The following is a 20,211-nucleotide window of genomic DNA, read 5'->3' as shown; positions in this document are numbered from 1 at the left end:
ACAGTAATACATGCATTCATTACATCTAGGCTTGATTACTGCAATTCACTCCTGTTTGGTATCAGTCAGACCTCCATTGCACGACTACAACTTGTCCAGAATGCAGCAGCCCAATTTTTAACCAGTACAGGCAAAAGAGAGCACATTACACCAGTTTTGGCCTCATTGCACTGGCTACAGGTTCACCTTCGAATCCAGTTCAAAATACTCATGTATGTCTACAAATCACTGAACAGTTTCACCCCTCCCATCTCTCTGATCTGCTACAACCGTATGTCCCACCACGTTCCCTGAGGTCAGCGGACCAATTGCTCCTCACAGTTCCAGGAACTTTTCTTAAGCGCAGAGGTGACAGGGCCTCCTCTGTACCAGGACCAAGACTTTGGAACGAGTTACCTCTGCTTGTCAGACTGGCCCCCTGCCTCTCGGTTTTCAAATCCCGTTTAAAAACTCACTACTATTCAGTAGCTTTCAACACCAGAGGATCTGTGTTTTGAACCTGTATGCTCCACACTGGTTTGTCGTCATATTTATTATCTGCATCGTTTTTATGTCTAAATTTTTGATTTACTTCATTTTGTGTATTGCTTTGTGTGTTGTCTGTTGTTCTGTCTGTACAGCACTTTTGTTGGCCTTGTAGCTGTTTTAAGTGCTCTATAAATAAAATGGTATGTTATGGTATGGTCTCTGTATGCCTGTTTATGTCTCGGGTTGGGTTTTAGGTGATCCCCTCTCTTGGATATGAATGTGATAAAGCACTGATTAGTCTCTTTAGAATGATTTGTTCAATTAGCTTTGTAGCGATCTAGTAGAGTGCTGTATGAATGGGTAAATGAGGCACAGATTGTATTGTAAAGAGCTTTGAGTATCTCGAAATAAGATAGAAAGGCACTATATAAGTGCAGTCCATTTACCATTTGGATCAATTTGGGCCCCCCATTTAATGTGGGGTCTACTTCCCCCTGTTATGCTCCCCTCCGGTGGAAGGCTCCCCTGCCACCGGTGCATTGGCAGCTCTCTGCATCTGGGGCTGGGTGTAAGAAAAAAAACAGATTTATGTTTGGACAGTTTTTGTCCTGTTGAGCTCTCAGAATTTTCAAAAATAAAAGCTTCATCCAAAGCTTACACATGTCTGCTAGATCACATCTCAACCAGACTGTTTAAAGATGTATTTCCCTTAATTAATAACCACATCTTGGATCTGCTTAATGTGTCTTTAATAAATGGTTACGTACCACAGAGCTTTAAGGTTGCTGTAATTAGACCATTAATTAAGAAACATAACCTTGACTCAGGAATCCTAGCCAATTATAGACCTATATCTAATCTAACTTTCATCTCAAAAATTCTAGAGAAAATAGTTGCTGGTCAGTTACATGATCACCTGCAAAGAAATAATCTGTTTGAAAAGTTTCAGTCAGATTTTAGAGCTCACCGCAGCACTGAATCTGCACTAGTAAAAGTCACTAATGATTTTCTCATGGCCCTCTGATAATGGACTTGTGTCTATACTGGTCCTGTTAGACCTCAGTGCTGCATTTGATACAGTTGATCACAATATTTTATTACAGAGACTTGAATATGATATTGGAATTACAGGAACGGCTCTAAATTGGTTTAAATTATATTTATTTGATAGATTCCAATTCGTAGATGTAAATAATGAACTTCTTCATACACCAAAGTTTGTCATGGAGTTCCTCAGGGTTCAATGCTTGGGCAAATACTCTTTACTTTATATATGCTTACATTAGCTAAAGTTATTAAACAGAATGGGATGAATTTTCATTGTTATGCTGATGACTCACAATTATATTTGTCCATAAAACCCAATGAATTCAGTCAGTTACTTAGACATGTCTTAAAGACATAAAAACCTGAATGACCCTAAATTTTCTCTTTTTGAACACAGACAGCACGGTGCACAGGCAGCACGGTGGCACAACTGGTAGAGCTGCTGCCTCTCAGCGAGCAGGTCCCCGGTTCAAATCCTGGTCGAGAGGCCTTTCTGGGTGGAGTTTGCATGTTCTCGCTGTGCATGTGTGGGTTTCTCCAGGTTCTCCGGTTTCCTCACACAGACCAAAAAACATGCAAGTTAGGCTGATTGGTAACTCTAAATTGTCTCTAGTTGTGAGTGAGAGAGTGAATGGTTGTTTGTCTATATGTGATGGACTTGCGAACTGTCCAGGGTGTACTCCGCCCCTCGCACAGTGATTGCTGGACATGGGCACTGGCGACCCACGTGACCCAAAAATGTAAGAAGTGGGTAAAAGATAATGGATGGATGGAACACAGACAAGACTGAGGTTTTGGTTTTTGGACCTGAGCACCTTAGGAATGAATTTTTAAGTCTTTCTCCCTCCTTAGATGGCATTAATCTGTCCTCCAGCTCTAATGTTAAAAATCTTAGTGTTATTTTTGATCAGGACATGTCTTTTATCCCCCACATTAAAAACGTTACTAGAACCAACTTCTTCCACCTGCGTAATATCACTAAAATTAGAAACATCTTATCTAAAAATTTTGCAGAAAAACTGGTCCATGCATTTATCACGTCTAGACTGGACTATTGCAATGGTTTATTATCTGGGTGTCCAAATACTTCTTTAAAATGTCTTCAGTTGATCCAAAATGCTGCAGCTAGAGTCTTAACTGGAGTTAGTAGGAGAGATCATCTCTTCAGTTTTAGTTTCTCTCCACTGGCTCCCTGTCAAATCCAGAATACAATTCAAAATCTTACTTCCAACCTATAAAGCTCTCAACCTAGCTCCATCTCCGTGATATAAGGATACTATGGTCAACCGTATCAAAAGCAGCAGTAAGGTCCAGGAGCACAAGTAGCACAAATTGACCAGAATCATTTGATATAAAATCGTTACAAACCCTCACTAAAGCTGTTTCAGTGCTGTGGAGTTGCTTAAAACCAGACTGAAAAATCTCGAAGATTCTGTTCTCATTCAAAAACTTCTTTAATTGAATGAAAACTATTTTCTCCAGGATTTTGGTCAGGAAGGGAAGTTTTGAGATTGGTCTGAAATTTGAACAAGTCGAAGGGTCAAGTCCAGGTTTCTTAAGTAACGGATGAACTACTGCATGTTTGAAAACATCGGGAACCACACTTGTCACAATACTACTATTTATAATAGTAAGAACAGAGGGTCCAATCGTGGGTAGAACTTGTTTGAAAAACAATGCAGGAATGGGGTCAGCGGGGGAACCGGAGGGTTTTATCTGACCAATGACTTTTAGAAATGGGAGTACTTAAGAGACACGAATATCACAATCACAATAAGAAAAACAGAGGGAGAAAGAAAGACTTAACTAAAAAACAAGGGTTTGGAACCAATTTATTCCCTTGGTAATTTATTTTTTTTAATTTCATCCTTTAAATTTTATTTATTTATTGTTTTTTTTGTTTGTTTTTTTTTGAGAAAAAAAGAGCTCCATTTGATTTGGGGATTTGTGTTTTTTTTTTTTGTTTGTGTGTCATGGCAATAGTGATACCAAATGTATATATGTTATAAATAACAATAAATCTGTCAGTTTACTACTTAGTACATTCTTTATTTACTCCTCAGAACCTAGGTCTTATTAGCATTGCCGGTTACAATATTTAACACAAGTGCTACATTATTAGGCTGACTGGTAACTTTAAATTGTCCCTAGCTGTGAGAGAGAGTGGATGGTTGTTTGTCTTCGTGTCCCCGTGATGGACAAGTTGCGACCTGTCCAGGGTGTACCCCGTCCCACGCACAGTGATTGCTGGACATGAGCATCGGCGACGCCCATGACCCAAAAAGGAAGAAATGGGTAAACGATAATGGATTCTTGACCTGCCATTGTGAATCTGTTCCTCCTTCCTCTTCTTCTCAAACCTAGCTGGTTGAAGCAGGCGGGCACTTGTCCTGAGTATGGTTCTGCTAAAGGTTTCATCCTCACGAGGGAGTTTTTCCTTTCCACTGTTGCCTTCATACTTGCTCAAGATGAGAGTTCTTGATAAGTTAAACTCAAAGCAGTCTGCTCCTCAGATAAATATTTATTTTTTTATATATATGAATGTTTCTGTTCCGTCTTCTGAGATGACTTCTGTTGTGACTGGGTGCTATAGAAATAAACTGAATTGAATGTTTAGTTATAATTTGGTGAAAAAAATCCAAACATTCACCAAGTTCTGTTGAGCAGTTTCTGTTGTTTTATTTGAACTTGACAAAATTACAACTTCACTAAAAGTATCTCGTTTACAAGGAAAATAAGTTCTCAGCTCCTTTACAGACTGCGGTCAGGCGACGCCTCCGTTTGCGCTCTGATGTAGAGGAAACGTCGACCGGCACCTCAGAGGCAACAGTTCAAGGTTACGAGGGAAGCACCAGGAGTCAAGGGATTGAAATGGAACAAAACCGGAAGAGTCTGGTTGAGAGCTTTTATTTCAAGCACGGAAAGAGCACCTCTACCTCTGCTGGCGCCAGTTCTCTGCCACCGCTCCATTTCCTCTTCCTCCTCCTAGTTGCACAGATCTAGTTCTCCTCTGTTGATGGGTCTTTTGTGTTATTCCTTCCTGTGCAACAAACTTCTAAACAAAACTTTGCAAAGTTGTTTTTTAAAGGAATAAAAATAAGTAAATGCACATCAGTTGTACTCAGCAAAAACAAGAATTGCCCCACACCTGTCCTTATAAATCACTTTTATTTAAATCAGCGTTAGGCAGTTATGCTATGAACGACACAGGAAAAAACAAAAACGGTGACAAAAAAGAAAAGACATTGAATCATGAGATCCAGTTAACATGAACTGCACTTGGCACTGGATAAACGTTTGTGAAAAAAAAAAAAAAATTAAGAAAATGTACACTCATTTATCAAAATAGAAGTGCCTCCAGTCAACCTCAGGGAGCCAAAAACTGGAGAACTTAAATATGGTCTCAACAACATTTCAACTTTATTAGGATACCGTTTGATTTCCAGGTTTCATGTTGCAAATAGATCCTGAACCTGCACCTGCCTCCAAGTGTTTGGATCCATGAGAACATGATACGTAAGGTGACATCTCAGCTTCAAATCAAGCTGCGACAGTTCAAATCCATATATTCATCTTAAGATTTATTTCTAAAGAGGCAACAGACCCAAGGCTGTTTGATGATGCACTAACAGTAACTCCCCGTTAACCCCAAACGTACCGTCACACACTCCATGTCAAGCTCAGGGCTTTTTATTCGTCCCTTTATCAATCAACCATTATTTAATTTGTTAAGAAAAAAAAAACAATTTATATCACTGTGTGCACTTTACATTTATAGCAGTGCACAGCAACGAAACAAGAAACTTAATGGAAAAAATAAAAATAACTTTAAAGATAACTCATACATCCAGCAAAAGAAAAGAGCAAAAATCCTTCACCCAGAAAAATAAAGGTCATGATATCGTTTATAATAAAAAACAAACAAAAATGTGATCAGTTCGCGCTCACCTGAAAAAGATGCTGAAAGCGGACGTGACTGTTTTTGATAGGCTGTGATTGTGACAGTAGGAGTTTGAAAGTTTGCATCAACAATTCCCCTAAAGGTTTGGAAAAGAAGCTAAACTTTCAGCTGTTCGATGGTCTCGCCTGCTAAAATGATAAATCTATTTGCAGGTTTTTCAGAGAAAACAAAAACTCTGACTCTCAAGGAGTTTCAGTTGAAATCTGCAAGCATGAAATTACTTCCTCTGGGCTTGCGAGACAAATTCTGAGCCAATCCTCGAGAAGGAGAAGAGGAAGAAAAGGCGGAGGGGAGAGGAGAGAAGAAGGAGGAGAGGGCTTGACTCCATTTGATGTTTGAAGAGAATCAAGAGCCCAAAAAACGTAGAAGGGGGATAAATAGATATAAACTCTGCGATGTGGGCGAATGGTGAAATGTGTATTTGTGTTTTCATATGTTTGTGTGTTTGTGTGTGTGTGTTCTGTCTGTCCGAAGCTTTATCTGACGGTGACACCCAGTTTTTCCAGCACACGGACTCCTTTCTCCTGGTACTCCTCCCGGGTCAGCCAGAAGTTGTCCTTGTCCTTCATGATGTCGGCTAGCACTGCGCCGCCCAGGAACACCATGTGCTTTCGCCTGGGAGGATCCTCAATCCGGATCTTAAATTTCTGTGAAACGGGGGGGGAAGAGACACAGAGGCGCAATAAGTTCATGACACAGCTGGATATTCCCCCAGTGAAGGTCTCCATGTTGATGGAAGACCAGCATCAAAACTCCACATCCAGGAAGAAAATAATGGGTCAACTCCAAAATTGTCTTCATTCTTATTATTAGAAATGGTTATTCCTAAGATTTATGTATGTTCATGAAACTATGATTAGGTTTAGTTGTATAAAATGAACAGAAATATCGAGTTCAAGTTTTTCTAAAATAAATAAATTTAAACTATTATTATTTTATAACAGTCCCTCTCCTTCAGATGGACTCAAATGGGGGATAAAGAAACATTTTACATTCAAGCTTTTGACAAGTAGTAATACAATTTATGACTGAAATGTAAATACTTATATTACATCATATGTTTAAAAAAAACTTGGTAGTACTTTACTATAATATAAAATTATTTACAAATGCTTCTCAATCAGGTTAATATTTAGGCTAGAAGCACTTATGGTAATAATAAATCAGAAAATAGTTTTGAGACACTTTTCATACATTGTTGTAAATTTAGGATTTGGCAATGCTGTTTATCTTTTGATCGTTTTATCTTTTGACCACTTCATTTATCTGTTTACCCCATTTCTTCCATTTGTCACTTAACCCCATTTGTTAAGACGTTCCTGACGCATGTTTTGATGTTGAAAATCCAGATGTTGAGGAACTTAATGAAACTGTAAGTTTGAAAAATACAGGAAATATAGACTAAGTGACATTAACCATTTTCTGTTGAATGCACTGGAACACCTTATTGTCTGTTTAGAAAGTTTTTAACTGCATCATTAGCTACTCAACAGGAGGAGCTGAACCGCAGTAGAGCGATGACATCAGATGTTATCTGCGTTTCTTTACACACAACATTTATACAAACTGGTGTTACTTTTTAACTTATTATGGAGCAAGAAAAGACTATTTAAATGTAAAATACTGCAGATTTTAATAATAATGACCTTTACTTGGAATGCTGTTTGGTCACTATAAAAGTTAAAACCTTCCTCGTCAATGTTTTGTATTTAACATACAAAAATAATGCTACATCTGAAAACACAGGTGAGAGTTGCCAGACTGAATCAAAACAAGCAGCTTTATGTCAAAAGACCAAAAGATTCTGCTGAACGACACTGAAACATGGAGCAAATCAGGATTTTTTAAATTTTTTTGTGGTGGGGGTGTCCAAATCAGTTTTATGTCTAAAATGCTTTTATAGACTTGGAGCCTGTGCAGTCAAATTCTTGTCATCTTAGTCATGTGGCACCAGGTTAGACAAAAATGAAATCTTAAAGTGTGGGTTCATAAAAAACCCCTTCTGGAGCCAGTTGAGCCCAAATGCTCATGTTTTCACCATACAGGGTGAAGGATAAAGCTGCTGTTTGTTGCACGAAAGAGTCCATGATAAACAAAAACAGCTGAAGGTTCAAGCCACGAATGCAGTGATGTCTTTAAGCACATTTAGGGGTGGCTGTGGAAATTTAATAATAGCTCATCTGCCTTTCTCAAACACACAAAATGCAAGTATTTGAGATAAAACTAGGTGGAATGTTACTTCTTATAATTGACATGATCAGGACAAAACCCCACAAGAACATTTCTGGTCCTTAACAGGTTTTACAATCTTATCCATGGATAAACATCAGCATGATGTGTTGAAGAGGAAATTTAACAAAAACTAAATGAAATGCAGAAGCAGTGGATAAACGGAGTTCACTTCTGGTTCATCGGCTTTTAGAACCAACTTTAGCGGCTGCAGCTGGTCATAATCGTCAGCTGTATGACCTTACTGGTCTCACAAATTTCTGTGGAGTAATTCTGGCCCACTCCTTTTTACAACATGTAGTTAATATAGGCACAACTCCCTCCACCGAGTTCTCAATTTTGTGGAAATTCAATATTTCCAACTGGAGAATGATGCAGTAGTTTGGAAATGGCTCTAGAATTCTTAAGACAGTAACAATAATTTCTCAAAGATCATTGCTGATGTCCTTCCACCTTGGTGTCATGCAAACAATAAGCTGTATGCAACAGCGCAACAAGATGACAAAAAAACTACTTTTACTACTTTTCTATTTTTGACGTGCAAATCCACTGATTAGCAGCACCTGATTGATACTTAGCCCCTAAAGAGTGTACTTGTACATTACTTCCACATATTCCCACGCACTACTTCTGCATTTTGGTTCAATTTTTGTTAAAGATGTGGTGCAACATGATGTGCTCATTTACATCATTTTAGAACCATGTAATAGTCAGATTTTTTTGTTAAGATTCAGGTATACAAAACTTTAGAATAGTGTAGTTTTTTTTATAACTCAAGTGTATCATATTTATGCTTGATTGTATGATTTTTTATGACCATTCTGTGAGATAAACAAGTTGCTGCCGAGTGCAGTTGAGCACAGAAAACTGAAGCCAATCAATCAAATACCACTGACAAAAAATAATGTTTATAAAAGCCCTGTGTCAAACATTTGTTACTTTGAGATACATTATTTTACATGACTGAAATGATCCATGTTATTTTGCTCTTCTGCTTCACAAAGATGAATGTATTTTGCCCTCTTGCACCACCTGGTGGTCTGCTGGCTACACTACATACCAGTAAGTAGAAACTAAAAGCTGATCTGAACTTAATTATTTTAAACATAGCTAATAAAACAAATTTCAAGACTTATTTAATTTACTAAAAGTACATTCTGTAAAGCCCATTCTTACTAAAGTGTCTAAAATACACTGCAGTATTTGTACCTTTCACACACCTCTTACATGTAAGAGACTCCATGCAGATTAATTTAAACAATACCTGAGGCTCAGCGGAAACGTTTAACTCACACAAACTGAGTGGTTGAATGAGCTGCAAATGGAAAATCTGAGGGTTCCCTTAAATTTAGAATCCTATTTTTAAAATCTCATCAGTCACAGCTCAACCAGTTTTTAACTTGACATAAGATTAAACCAGTTTTTCAAAGCCAGTCATACTGAGAACCACATGGCAGCAGTTTTAAGTCAGGCTTGCTGACACTTGTCACACAAGTTAGTTAAAAACAACAAAAATGAGGTGTGATGTTATTTCCTCACCGAGAGCTTGTCCACATCTCCTTTGAGCACACGCTCCAGGTACAGCTGCTTGAGTTCTCTCTCCAGCCGAGACGGCAGACCTGGATACATGGTGGATCCTCCTGACAGCACGATGTGTTTGTAGAACTCAGGCCTGGAGACAAACAGATGGACACCAAATGATCCAAGACAGTTGAGATGAATTCTGACTAAGCAGTGTCTCCAAGCTTTTTTTTAAATTATTTTCTTGAAAGAACTTTGGGTAATAAGTTTTATTAATATGTAATAAGGCCCCTTTCCTTTCAGTGAGCGCTCTGCAGTTTTATGTGTTTGTGCTGTTACAGCAGCAGAAACCCAGAGTTAGTCAGAAGCACCTCTAATAGTGTTTCAGTCTTGGCTTTGATAGCACAGTGTATGCTGGATGGATGGGGACACATGTTGGTTCTCACCTGGTGTCTATGTCAGCTGCCTGGATGGTGTTGAAGAGGAGCTCAGCCACTCCAACACCCTCCACGTTGATGAGGTGGGGCTGGAACAGAGCCTCGGGTGCCTCGAACCGCTCTCCTCCCACCTTGATCACACGACCATCTGGCAGCTGCAGATGTGTGGGAGGGATGAGATGAATAGAGCGGGGATAAAGAGTATGACACTACACAGGAAACAGGGTTTAGAGTCTCATAGCACCCAAGGGTATAGAACTTAATAGAAAAACAACAAAAGATTGTGTAAAACCCCAGTTTTACCTGCACAGTTTATCTTTAAAGGAAAAATGTTTTGACTACTGATGGATATTAAAATGAGCAGCAACTTAGAGTAAAGAGAGGTTGTGGGTTTGACTGTAAAAAGGCTTCATTCAGGTCATTCAGTGGGAAGAAGCAGAACCCAGCCATGCCACAAAGTGGCTGCACAGGAAATGATGCAACAGGCAGTTCAGGGCCCTTCAGCCACAGTCACATTGCTCTCCTTGTTTCGGAACACTCCACACACTCAGTCGCCTACACTAAGTATAACACACACGGTCACAGTCAGCTCCGAGACACAACATGTGCTAGGAGAGGCGTGCAGTAACACGGACTTTAGAACCAACGTTTAGATTCTGTGGTTCCCTCCACACAAAACGGACCTTGGAAAAAAAAAAGCAAGTCTGATGGTGGAGCGCCGCACACCCATATGTCTGCATCCCAGAGAAAACAGTTCATCAGCTGTAAGCAGCCAACAACGACCATATGGTAGTCTCTTCAGCTCAGAACTAATATTTATACTCTAAAACTACATTTTATGTACAAATCCTTTGAAATGAATTATTTCTGTGACAATTATTTTGCTAACAGAAATAAAAAATTGTGTGTGTATAATTTTAGGTTTAACGGTCTAAAGACAAAAATATCTTCAACAGATGTAGAACATGTCTCATAAAGGGAGGATGTTACCAGGTATCACAAATCTATATCTAAAAATGTTCCCCCCCACAGTTTCCAGTTATTTCTTGCATTTATTGCTCAGGTTTGATTCTACACGCGACAACAAAAAGTATGAAAACTGTGAGGAGTTAAACAAGAGATGTCTCCTAAAAATCAGATGCTTCATTTAGACAAAAGTGCCAAAACTGTTCCTTTTTATTTACTCAAACATTCGTACTTCCTATACGTTTCAGGTCTCTCTTGTAAAGGAGTCCTGGAGGCTCAGTGGGATTAACCTGTCTAAATAAAGCTTGAATGAACATCCTTATGAGTAAATAAATATATTTTTTTATTGTAACTGAGTACCAGTATTTAATGTACTCAATGTCCAAGGGAGGACATTAATCCTCTCCATGACTCCATTTTTATGCCATCCACCATATATACTAAGCAAATGATAAAATGGCAACTGTGTATTAGTAAATTTAATAATTTTATCCTTTTTGTACTAAAATAAAAAAACATTTGCGCCAGTGAAACATTTACCAAGCTAGCACACATTGTGTTTTATTCAGGCAATAAATTATTTCAAAAACAAATCATCCAGGGATTTAAACTTTCTTAAACAATTAAAAACCGTTTTAAAAATAAGTTTAACTTGAATATGAATAACTTAGATTTTAAAGGAGTTTGGAAGAAAAAACATCCTGAAGCTATCTGATCAGGTCAGGAGAGTTGGCAGGCCAATTGAGCACAGTAATACCATGGTCAGTAAACCATTTACCAGTGGTTTTGGCACTGTGAGCAGGTGCCAGGTCATGCTGAAAAATGAAATCTTCATCTCCATAAAGCTTTTCAGCAGATGGAAGCATGAAGTGCTCCAAAATCTCCTGATAGCTAGCTGCATTGACCCTGCCCTTGAAAAAACACAGTGGACCAACACCAGCAGCTGACATGGCACCACAGTGATTGTGGAAACTTGACACTGGACCTCAAGCAATGTGAATTCTGTGTCTCCTCTCTTCCTCCAGACTCTGGGACCTTGATTTCCAAAGGAAATGCAAAATTTACTGTAATCAGAGAACATAACTTTGGACCACTCAGCAGCAGTCCCAGGTGAGATGCTTCTGACGCAGTCTCTTGTGACAGGCATTTTGGGTTTTCATGAGCTGTATGCCATAATCATCAGTATTAAAACAATTAAAGAACTCACTCCTATGGCTAAGATAATGAAATTAATCTGAAACAATTTGTCACAATGACTTTAGGGGTGAACTTGACTTTTATTTTGTTAACTTTTTATTTAGTTTTACTTATAACACAACATGCTATTGTGCTAAGTAATGATGACGATGAACTGCATGTTTAAAAATAAGAAAATTAACTTTGCTCATTGAACATTTTAATGACCACGAGCAGTGAATTTAGGGCTTTTTACTGTTTTCTGATCTAGTAATATAACACTCAGACTCATAACAGAAAATGACATGACATCATGAAACCTTCACAACATTAAATTACACTGTGCCAAGCAAGTGACAAAAAAACTTTAGTGAGTTTTGTCAGCCTGCATGAAATTATTAAAACTAAATCATTTACAGGTTCCTTCCTTGCTTCCACAATTTCTACACTTCATAACTTTAATTCCCCTTTCCTTTATAATCCACTTGGAACAACATCCATCGATTCTCTTTCCACTATTCCTTCCCCATCACTGATTTTACCAATAGTACTTTCCAGAAAACTTGTGTTACCTGGGTTCTTCCTCCTCAACACCATCTTTCTTCATCAAGGTGTTCTCCAACACCATCAGCTGGACTTTTCTAATCTTAGGGAAAAATCTTACCGCGCACAACACAGACGCACTAGTTAAGATGATACACACTCCGTTAACCCCCACACACCCCCACCCCTCGCCAGTCAACAACTTGCTGTAAGCTAACGCACAACATGGAGGTGTCTCCCCCTCCCACCCCCCACAACAACAAAACCCCCCGAAGAGATGAGCACCTGCTAAGCCAAGTGACCGAGGAGGAACTCTGTTTCTTAAAGAGAAATAATGCCATCCACCACGCCTCTGACCCCCACCTTCCCACCACGCCTCTGACCCCCACCTTCCAGGAAAACAAAAACTCTTCAGATCTACACGATTCACATAAACGACATATTTTAGTTAAAAATCTTGAAATTTTTGCCGTAAAGCGACTAGTTTGCAGGCATGTTTACAACTAGATCTACAAACATGGCCTGGATCTTCTAAATGCAACATATTTCTTCCAGACTTTATGAAATAAATGTTCCAACTATAACATCAAGGGTGGGTGATAAATTTAATTTTTCCAATTCATCACGTACATAAAAGACAAAATTAGTTTTCATCTGTCAGGTATTGATTTTGCTAACATGAATCTATGTCGTCAGTGTATGAGGGGCACAGCCACTGACAATCCTTTAAGTTTGAATATAATCTAAACGCATCAATAATTGTTTTGTATCTGCATAGCATTCTTCTGAATTGTAATCAGATTAAAATGTGAGGTGCCGACAAATTCCCACCACTGAACAAACATGCGTGTCTGTACCGTGTATGATTCCACCAGCACGGTGGTCTCCAGGGCCAGCTTCTGCTCCTGCTCGATGTTGTAGCCAACGTAGCACAGCTTCTCTTTCATCATGCGCACTGTCTCAAAGTCTGCAGAGTGATTGAAGGCATAACCTCTCAACAACAACAACTGCACACACACACACACACACACACACACACAAAGGATGGAAAGATGGTGAGGGAAAAGCACACTTAATTATCTGTTCAAAGCAGCAAGACAGTCAGTGTCTCAATGTTTTATGAGACTGGACACCTTAATGAGGTAGCGGGTGATGTCCCTGCCTGCGATGTCGAGGCGTCTTGTCAGATGGGGCAGACTGAAGCCCTCGTACACTGGACAAATGTGTGTCACACCATCACCTGAGTCCACCACCACACCGGTGAGAAGACCTGGGACACAAACAGAAGAGCTGAGTATCAATCCTAGAACATGAACACGGTGAATCCAAAAAGGACCAAAAATGGATAAACAAGCAGAACCTGGAACAAGAACTACAAAGAAATACTCAACAGTTGGAAATAAACACAAATTAGAGAAATTTATACTTCTGCCATTTTGTTCCTGCAATGACACAAAGTTGAGCTGTTTTGACCAATAACTCTTTTCTCTGAGCCCAGACAGAGAACGTGGGTCAAAAAGTCAAAATTGTATAAAAAGGAAATAAAGGATTATTTTAATTTGTAATTATTAAAAACTCCTAAGAAAATAGTACTTAGGGCTTTTTACTGTTTTTTTTTTAACTTTTTACCAGGAAACTTCCTCGACTGATGAAGCCTTCCGGATCGAAGGCGAAACGTTTCAGCACAAAAAAAGAAACTGTCCAGATGACCTGACTGAAAAATGTTGGATTTTATACGTGGATTATTGAGCATGGACTTTGTTGTTAATATTACAGTGTTGTCTTGGTTAAAAAAATATACTTTTGTGCAGAAAAGATTGGTGAACATGGAGGGAAATTTGTGGCCTCGACTTGAAAAGAAGCCTCTTACCTTGAGCATACAGTGTCAGAACAGCCTGAATAGCAATGTAGACTCCTGCAAACTGGTAGGTCTCAAACATCACCTGTGACAGGGATGAAGAAATATATTTTCAGAAAAACATAAGAAACAAAGGGAACAAAAGCTACAATTATTTTTGCAACAAGCAGCAAATAAAGTTTTCTGTGGATGGTGGAAAAAATAATTTGTTTTTAAAACAGATTTCCCTTACTGATACTATAGTATCGGCTTTGTGACACAATAGCTTATTACACTTTCTGTTATCAGGAAACTTAGCTTCAAATTGTACAAAAAGAGAAAAGACACCTCAATGATTTTCTCCCGGTTTTTGGTAGGGTTCATGGGGGGTTCAGTGAGTAGGATCTTGCAGTTGCGAGAGTCGATATTGAGCTTCTCTGGGCCGAAGGTGTAATCCCATAGGTGCTTCATGTCATCCCAGTTCCTGACAATGCCATTTTCCATGGGATAGTTCACCTCCAGCATGGAGCGCAGCTCACTGGCCTCATCTCCTACCATCAGGTCCTGGAAAAAGGGTCAATAAAAAGAAGTATTTTTAAAAAAAAGGCAAACCTGACCTGTCAATGCCATTCAGAATGGAGCACAATTCAGTCACTTCAACTTGCCTTCTTCTCAGCTCAAACCACAAAATCTTTAAACCATCGGTCAGATGGCAACAGATGCATTCATATAACTTCAGTTTAAAACTCAGTTACCCAGCATGCACTATAAAGCATTACTTTCCATGCATTTACACCTGGAAACACTTTGCTGCCGCTACAGCAAAGCACATTTTTGTTTCATCTCTCATTCAAACAGCCACATGCGAGGCAGCCTGGCAGTGTAAACAGCTGCTGGGCTACAACTCAGTGTTAGCCACACAGTCAAGCATCTCACGTTCCACTTTAACACATCAAAAGCCCACTGGAGGCAGCCATTTTATGGGTTCATCATGTGTGCTTTGGCATTAACAAAGTACCAGTCACAGGCATGTTTTGAATAAAACTAAAACAGATGTTCCTCTGTCTGAGACTCTCAGCTGTCTGACAGGTTTTCTTGAGTATGAACACTTCCTCAGGACTAGCAGATAAGTTCGACTTACTGGACATTATTAAAACAGAATATATTTTCTGTTTCATAAAAGATCTGTAATAGAAACAGCCAAGTGCTCCAGCTGAAGCTGACATTTCAATTTCTTTTCTCCTGAACGCTGCAGCAGGACTGAGGTGGGCATTGAGCTGTCAGGGAGCATGGAGATCAGAGATTCTGAAAATGGGACCAGCTCCAAATCTCTTTTTAGCTCTCCACCGATAACAGCTGGCCATTGATTCATCACAGGCGTCGCTGCTAACAGTTAAAGGCTGAAGAACGGAGTACTTTAACGGGAAGTGGCGCATTTACCAGACGTCAAAATCTGGCCATCCATCCTCAAACTGAACACCAAATATCAATTAAATTAGATGTGCAACAATGAAATCAGAGGGAGTCAAAAATAAAAAACATTTAAAAAAAAGTTTGAGAAAAAGTTAATTTTTAGTTTGAGCATAACATTTCACAGCTCTGCAGCAGGCAAGAACAGGAAGCCCACACCAACCTGGACTTACCATCTTCTGGGCATTCTACTTGAACCAAGGAGAACAAAACATGAAACAAAAAAATACAAGGCAGGTAGAAAAGGTAATTTGAAGGAAACAGTTAAAAGAAAAACAGCAGAAAGGTAGTGGTGGGTACTGTGGTTAAAACCAAACTAGTTTTCCAACATTATTCAAGACTTTTCACTGTATGAATGAAATAAAGATCTGAAACCTGAATGAAAAATTATCTTTGTTCTTTTACACCTGATTATATGTCTTGACACATATTTATCACCGCAGTTCTAAATAGAAAACTCTTTCTAATAAGAACGTTCAGAACAGAAGAGCAATAATTTTGTACCTTAATCTCAATATTTCCCACTTTGGCTGTGGAGCGAATGATGGGCCTCCCAACAAGCGCAGGGAAGATGTGCTCTGGGAAGTTGGAGCCTGCATAGCCACACTTGACAAACTGCAACAGAGCAAAACAAAGAGGAACTGATTGGGCAATACACTCAGGTGCTGATAAGATAAACAGGTGACATTCAACACCAACGTATCGATGCACCGTGCAGCTGCATTTAAAATGTATGTGCATTAAAAACAACAAAGGATTTATTATTGCATTTATTCATTTAGAAAACACTAAGATAAAAATTATTTGATTAACTCTTAGAATCAGTGCATGTCTGTAAAATAATGGTAAAACGGACTGTACTTATATAGCACCTTTCTGTCTTATCAAGATACTCAAAGCTCTTTACTACAATCTGTGTCTCATTTACCCATTCATACAGCACTCTACTAGAGCTCTAATTGAACAAATCAAATCATTCTACAGAGACTAATCAGTGATTTATCACATTCATACACTGATAGGACACACATCAGAGGCATCGAGGGGTTCAGTGTCTTGCCCTGAGACACTTCAGCATGCGACTGCTGGTGGATTCGAACCCCCAACTCTTGCACTGGAGGATGACTGCTCTAACCATTCAGCCACAGCTGCCCATGAAATGCCAAATAATATGTACCGTCCTTTACAATTTAAAAAATAAATTCTGAGTTGTCTTATATGTTAACTAACTGGTGCTTGTAGCTTCACAAGTTGAAGCAAAAATGGCCACTTTGATAAAAACAGAATTTGTCAAAGCTCTCAGAATATGTCTGACATAAGTGGCTGTGGGTTTTGTCTCTTCTCACTTCCTCCTGACTTCTCAGTTCAACCCTGACAAATGGCAGATTTTTTTTTTCCTTCTTCTTTGGTTTCACACAATGCTCTTGAAGTCACATCTGAAAAAGCCTTATTAGTCAGTAACATGCTGAGGCCACATCCTTCTTGGCTGCTGACGATGTTTAAATAAGGAAGTCCCTGAAGTTAAAAAAAGGGCTGTTTTACCTGTTGCAGCGAGCAGAAACGCATAAACGATGATAAAAAACTGTGTTTAATAAATTAAAAATGCTAACTTGGACAAAAGTTTACAGCTGCATAAAAACATTTGTCATCTCTATGGGTGCATAAATGTGGCAGCTCTCTAGTGCAACAAAATAAAGATGAAAATGTCAATAAATACAGCATATTACCTGATCAACATCACGTTAAATACAAGGCACAGAGGTGGACATATTCATTGCAGTTTTTTAATCTGCTCCCTCCAGTAGTAAGCATTGGCCACACAGTGTTTTTAAACAGAATTAAACACAGGCACATCCGTGGTCAGCACAGTGTTACACATGACATTGTGCCCTATTGTCAGCAGGGTTGCTTTTTGAATACAACACCAGATCTTTTAAAAGAACAAAGCTATATTTATGAGGAAGAACTGCTAAAACTTTATTATTTTCTTTTATTGTTTTTAATATTTTTCTAAAAGCATTTCATTATGTTATTTTAAGAGAGAAAATATTAATAACGTTAATCTTGGAACTGTGTTCACAGCATGTTATTTAGTAAACTGTAATGGTAGAACAAGAAGTGATCTGCATTAAACCCCAGAGCCAAATTACAAAATTATAGGCACTTTGTTTTCGTTTCCTTGATTTTATTGTCTTTCTACAGCTTCTACAGTTTGTAATGTGCATGACTATTAAATTCTTGTGATTATAGGCTAAAAGCAAACTAATCAGATTCATAAATTGGCCACCAGCTGCGCTGATTGCTAAAGATTTATATCAGCCATTGAAAAGCCTGATCAGTTTACCTCCGTTTTGTTTTTCTTCAAGCCGTTTTAAAATATTTCTAAATCTGACAGTCTACTAAAACACTGAATGATCCCATAATGAATTAAAAACATTTTCCTAACAATCAAAAAATAAAAGTTCCCCTTAATTTTAAAATAAATCCAGGTATTTTTAACAGATAAAACTAATATTTCATGGTTTATAATACAGCTGTTGAATAATTTAATAATAATACGATACGGTTTAATAACTAAAGCAGAAACAAAAGCTTTGATGTACTTCTATCTACCAGTAATTAAGTACCACTTTTTTAGCGAGTAGTTTAGTGGGTAAAAATTAAAGAAATTCACTCTGGCAACTTCTAAAATATTCTTGTACATCTTGTTTAGCATTTTATTTAGGGGAAATATATATATACACCAGTATTTTTTTTTTCTTTTTTCAGCTGCTCCCTTTGTCACCACAGCAAACTAGCACAAAGACTTGACAACTGTTTTTACATGGGATGTCCTTCCTGACTCTACCACAGACACGGAGCTACCACAGCCCTCTGTGGAGCAGAGAGCTGCATCTAGGACACCCGGAGAGCAGATGGGAGTTAAGGGCCTTGCTCATGGGCCCAGAGAGTGAGGCACGTAGAGAAAGGTGTTTCACCTTCCCAGCCCACATTTAGATGTTGTCGGTCCGGGAAGTTGAACCAGCGACCCTCCGATCACAGGACCACCTTCTCTAACCTCTGCACCACCATTCCCACAATTTAGGGAAAATAATGAATTTAGCAATATTTCCCTAAATAATCATTTTTATTATTCATTCATTCTATCGGCTAAGCATATAACGTTAGAGGACTAACATCCTACTACTGCAAGAAGTGGGGTTTTTTTTTAAGATACTGATTTTTTTTTACAGAATTAATTTGTTTAATGAAAAGCTCTTTTGCCTCGCCAGTAAGGTTCAAACAAAATCCATTCACTTAAATGCAAATCTAACTACCTTCATACATAATGTTTAATCTTCACGCATGCTAGTCTGCAAAATAATGAGCATTTTTGTCATTTATGTTTTTTTGGCTTTTTGTATCTCAGTCGGTCAGGGTTACTTGTGTCAGTATCCGGAAGTTTATAACCCTTAATCTGTGAAACATGTCAACAGCAGCTAATTATTCCGTAATTATTCAGAACAGCTATAACTTTATTGCGTTTGCGTGATTTGTTTTTACCCAGCATAATTACTAATCACTGCCAGTTTGTTTGTTTGTTGGGGGCGAAGATCATAGGAGGTTCCTCAATTTACCTGGCTCGGCCTAGACAGCGTTAAACCTAGCTGTCGAATCGAGTTTGTAGAAGAAAAGTTGTTTTTCTTGTTAAAAGAACCAACTGGATGGAGGACATAATGAATCTGCAAATCCCGAGTGTTTGCTGAACAAATCAGTTGAATAAGTGACGCCGCTAGCAGACAGCTGTTTAACCTGGCAGGCTAGTTAGCATCTTTAGCTTGGTTACCGCTGCGAACACAAACAGCCGTTCTCATTGGTGTGATTTGAAAATGCGTGCATCTGTGAGAGCCTAACTCAAAGCTATACATCCAGCGTTTAATCTGGCATTCACAAACGCCTTGTGTGATATTCTCGAGTCAAATCAGGATGAATGAGAATTAGCATGCTAACAGGCTACACGCCCAGTCGAGGCTAACTGACAGCCTCCACTTCCTGTTTCGGTAAAAAAAAAAAAAAAAGATGTTCCGACATTACGGCTCCGTTTAAACCGAGCCGCGACTCGATAAAACGCCGAGCCATGAACGCAAACTTACCCCGGTTCCATTGTCACAGACCACCACTTTCCTTCCCTGGCTGTCCATTATGTAAAGCCCCAGCTGCGGCTGAACCTCCCTCAACTTTCTTCGGCAAGCCCGGAAGGAAGACACGGCAGCCCGGCTGAGAGGAGGAAGGGAAGGGTGCGCATCCGGTATGTGACGGAGCCGCTCGAACTGGCCACTCCCTCCCAAATACTACATGAAATTCAGCATTTTGTCTTTTTTTTTTTTTTATTAATTAATTATTTTTTTTTAGCTTTTTTAGTCACTAAACCCGACCATGTTCAAATGAGTATTCTACTTTGCTTAAACCAGGGGTTTGCATGAACGGTTCCGGGGCCACATGCGGCCGTTTGGTCGTTCTGCTGACTGCGGTTTCTGCAGTGGCCCGTCGTAGCTTTCAGCAAAAATAATAGGAAT

At 38.9% G+C, this 20,211-nt stretch overlaps 1 protein-coding gene across 1 annotated transcript; it reads right to left on the bottom strand.

Annotated features, from left to right (window-relative positions):
* Positions 1 to 4,874: 4,874 nt before the first annotated feature.
* Positions 4,875 to 19,909, bottom strand: LOC119414062 (actin-related protein 2-B). Its single transcript, XM_037681184.1, has 9 exons — positions 19,789 to 19,909; positions 16,160 to 16,270; positions 14,534 to 14,749; positions 14,219 to 14,291; positions 13,482 to 13,618; positions 13,206 to 13,355; positions 9,673 to 9,818; positions 9,245 to 9,377; positions 4,875 to 6,123 (listed from the first exon to the last, which is right to left on the bottom strand). Exons 1-9 carry the CDS (start codon positions 19,834 to 19,836, stop codon positions 5,953 to 5,955), a joined length of 1,185 nt encoding a protein of 394 aa, XP_037537112.1. The 5' UTR covers positions 19,837 to 19,909; the 3' UTR covers positions 4,875 to 5,952.
* Positions 19,910 to 20,211: the final 302 nt, after the last annotated feature.

This window comes from Nematolebias whitei, chromosome 1 (assembly GCF_014905685.2).
Source record: "Nematolebias whitei isolate Nwh7 chromosome 1, NemWhi1, whole genome shotgun sequence".
Taxonomy (NCBI): Eukaryota; Metazoa; Chordata; class Actinopteri; order Cyprinodontiformes; family Rivulidae; genus Nematolebias; species Nematolebias whitei.
The sequence above is the reverse complement of the archived record's forward strand: the minus strand, read 5'-3'. Positions and strand labels throughout refer to the sequence as shown.

Coding starts and splice junctions, on each gene's coding strand:
- LOC119414062 (XM_037681184.1), bottom strand. CDS start 19,836: ATGGACAGCCAGGGAAGGAAAGTGGTGGTCTGTGACAATGGAACCGGG. Junction 14,292..14,533: donor ACCGGGAGAAAATCATTGAG/GTGTCTTTTCTC, acceptor TCCCTGTCACAG/GTGATGTTTGAGACCTACCA. Junction 9,378..9,672: donor GCAGCTGACATAGACACCAG/GTGAGAACCAAC, acceptor GTTTGTCTCCAG/GCCTGAGTTCTACAAACACA.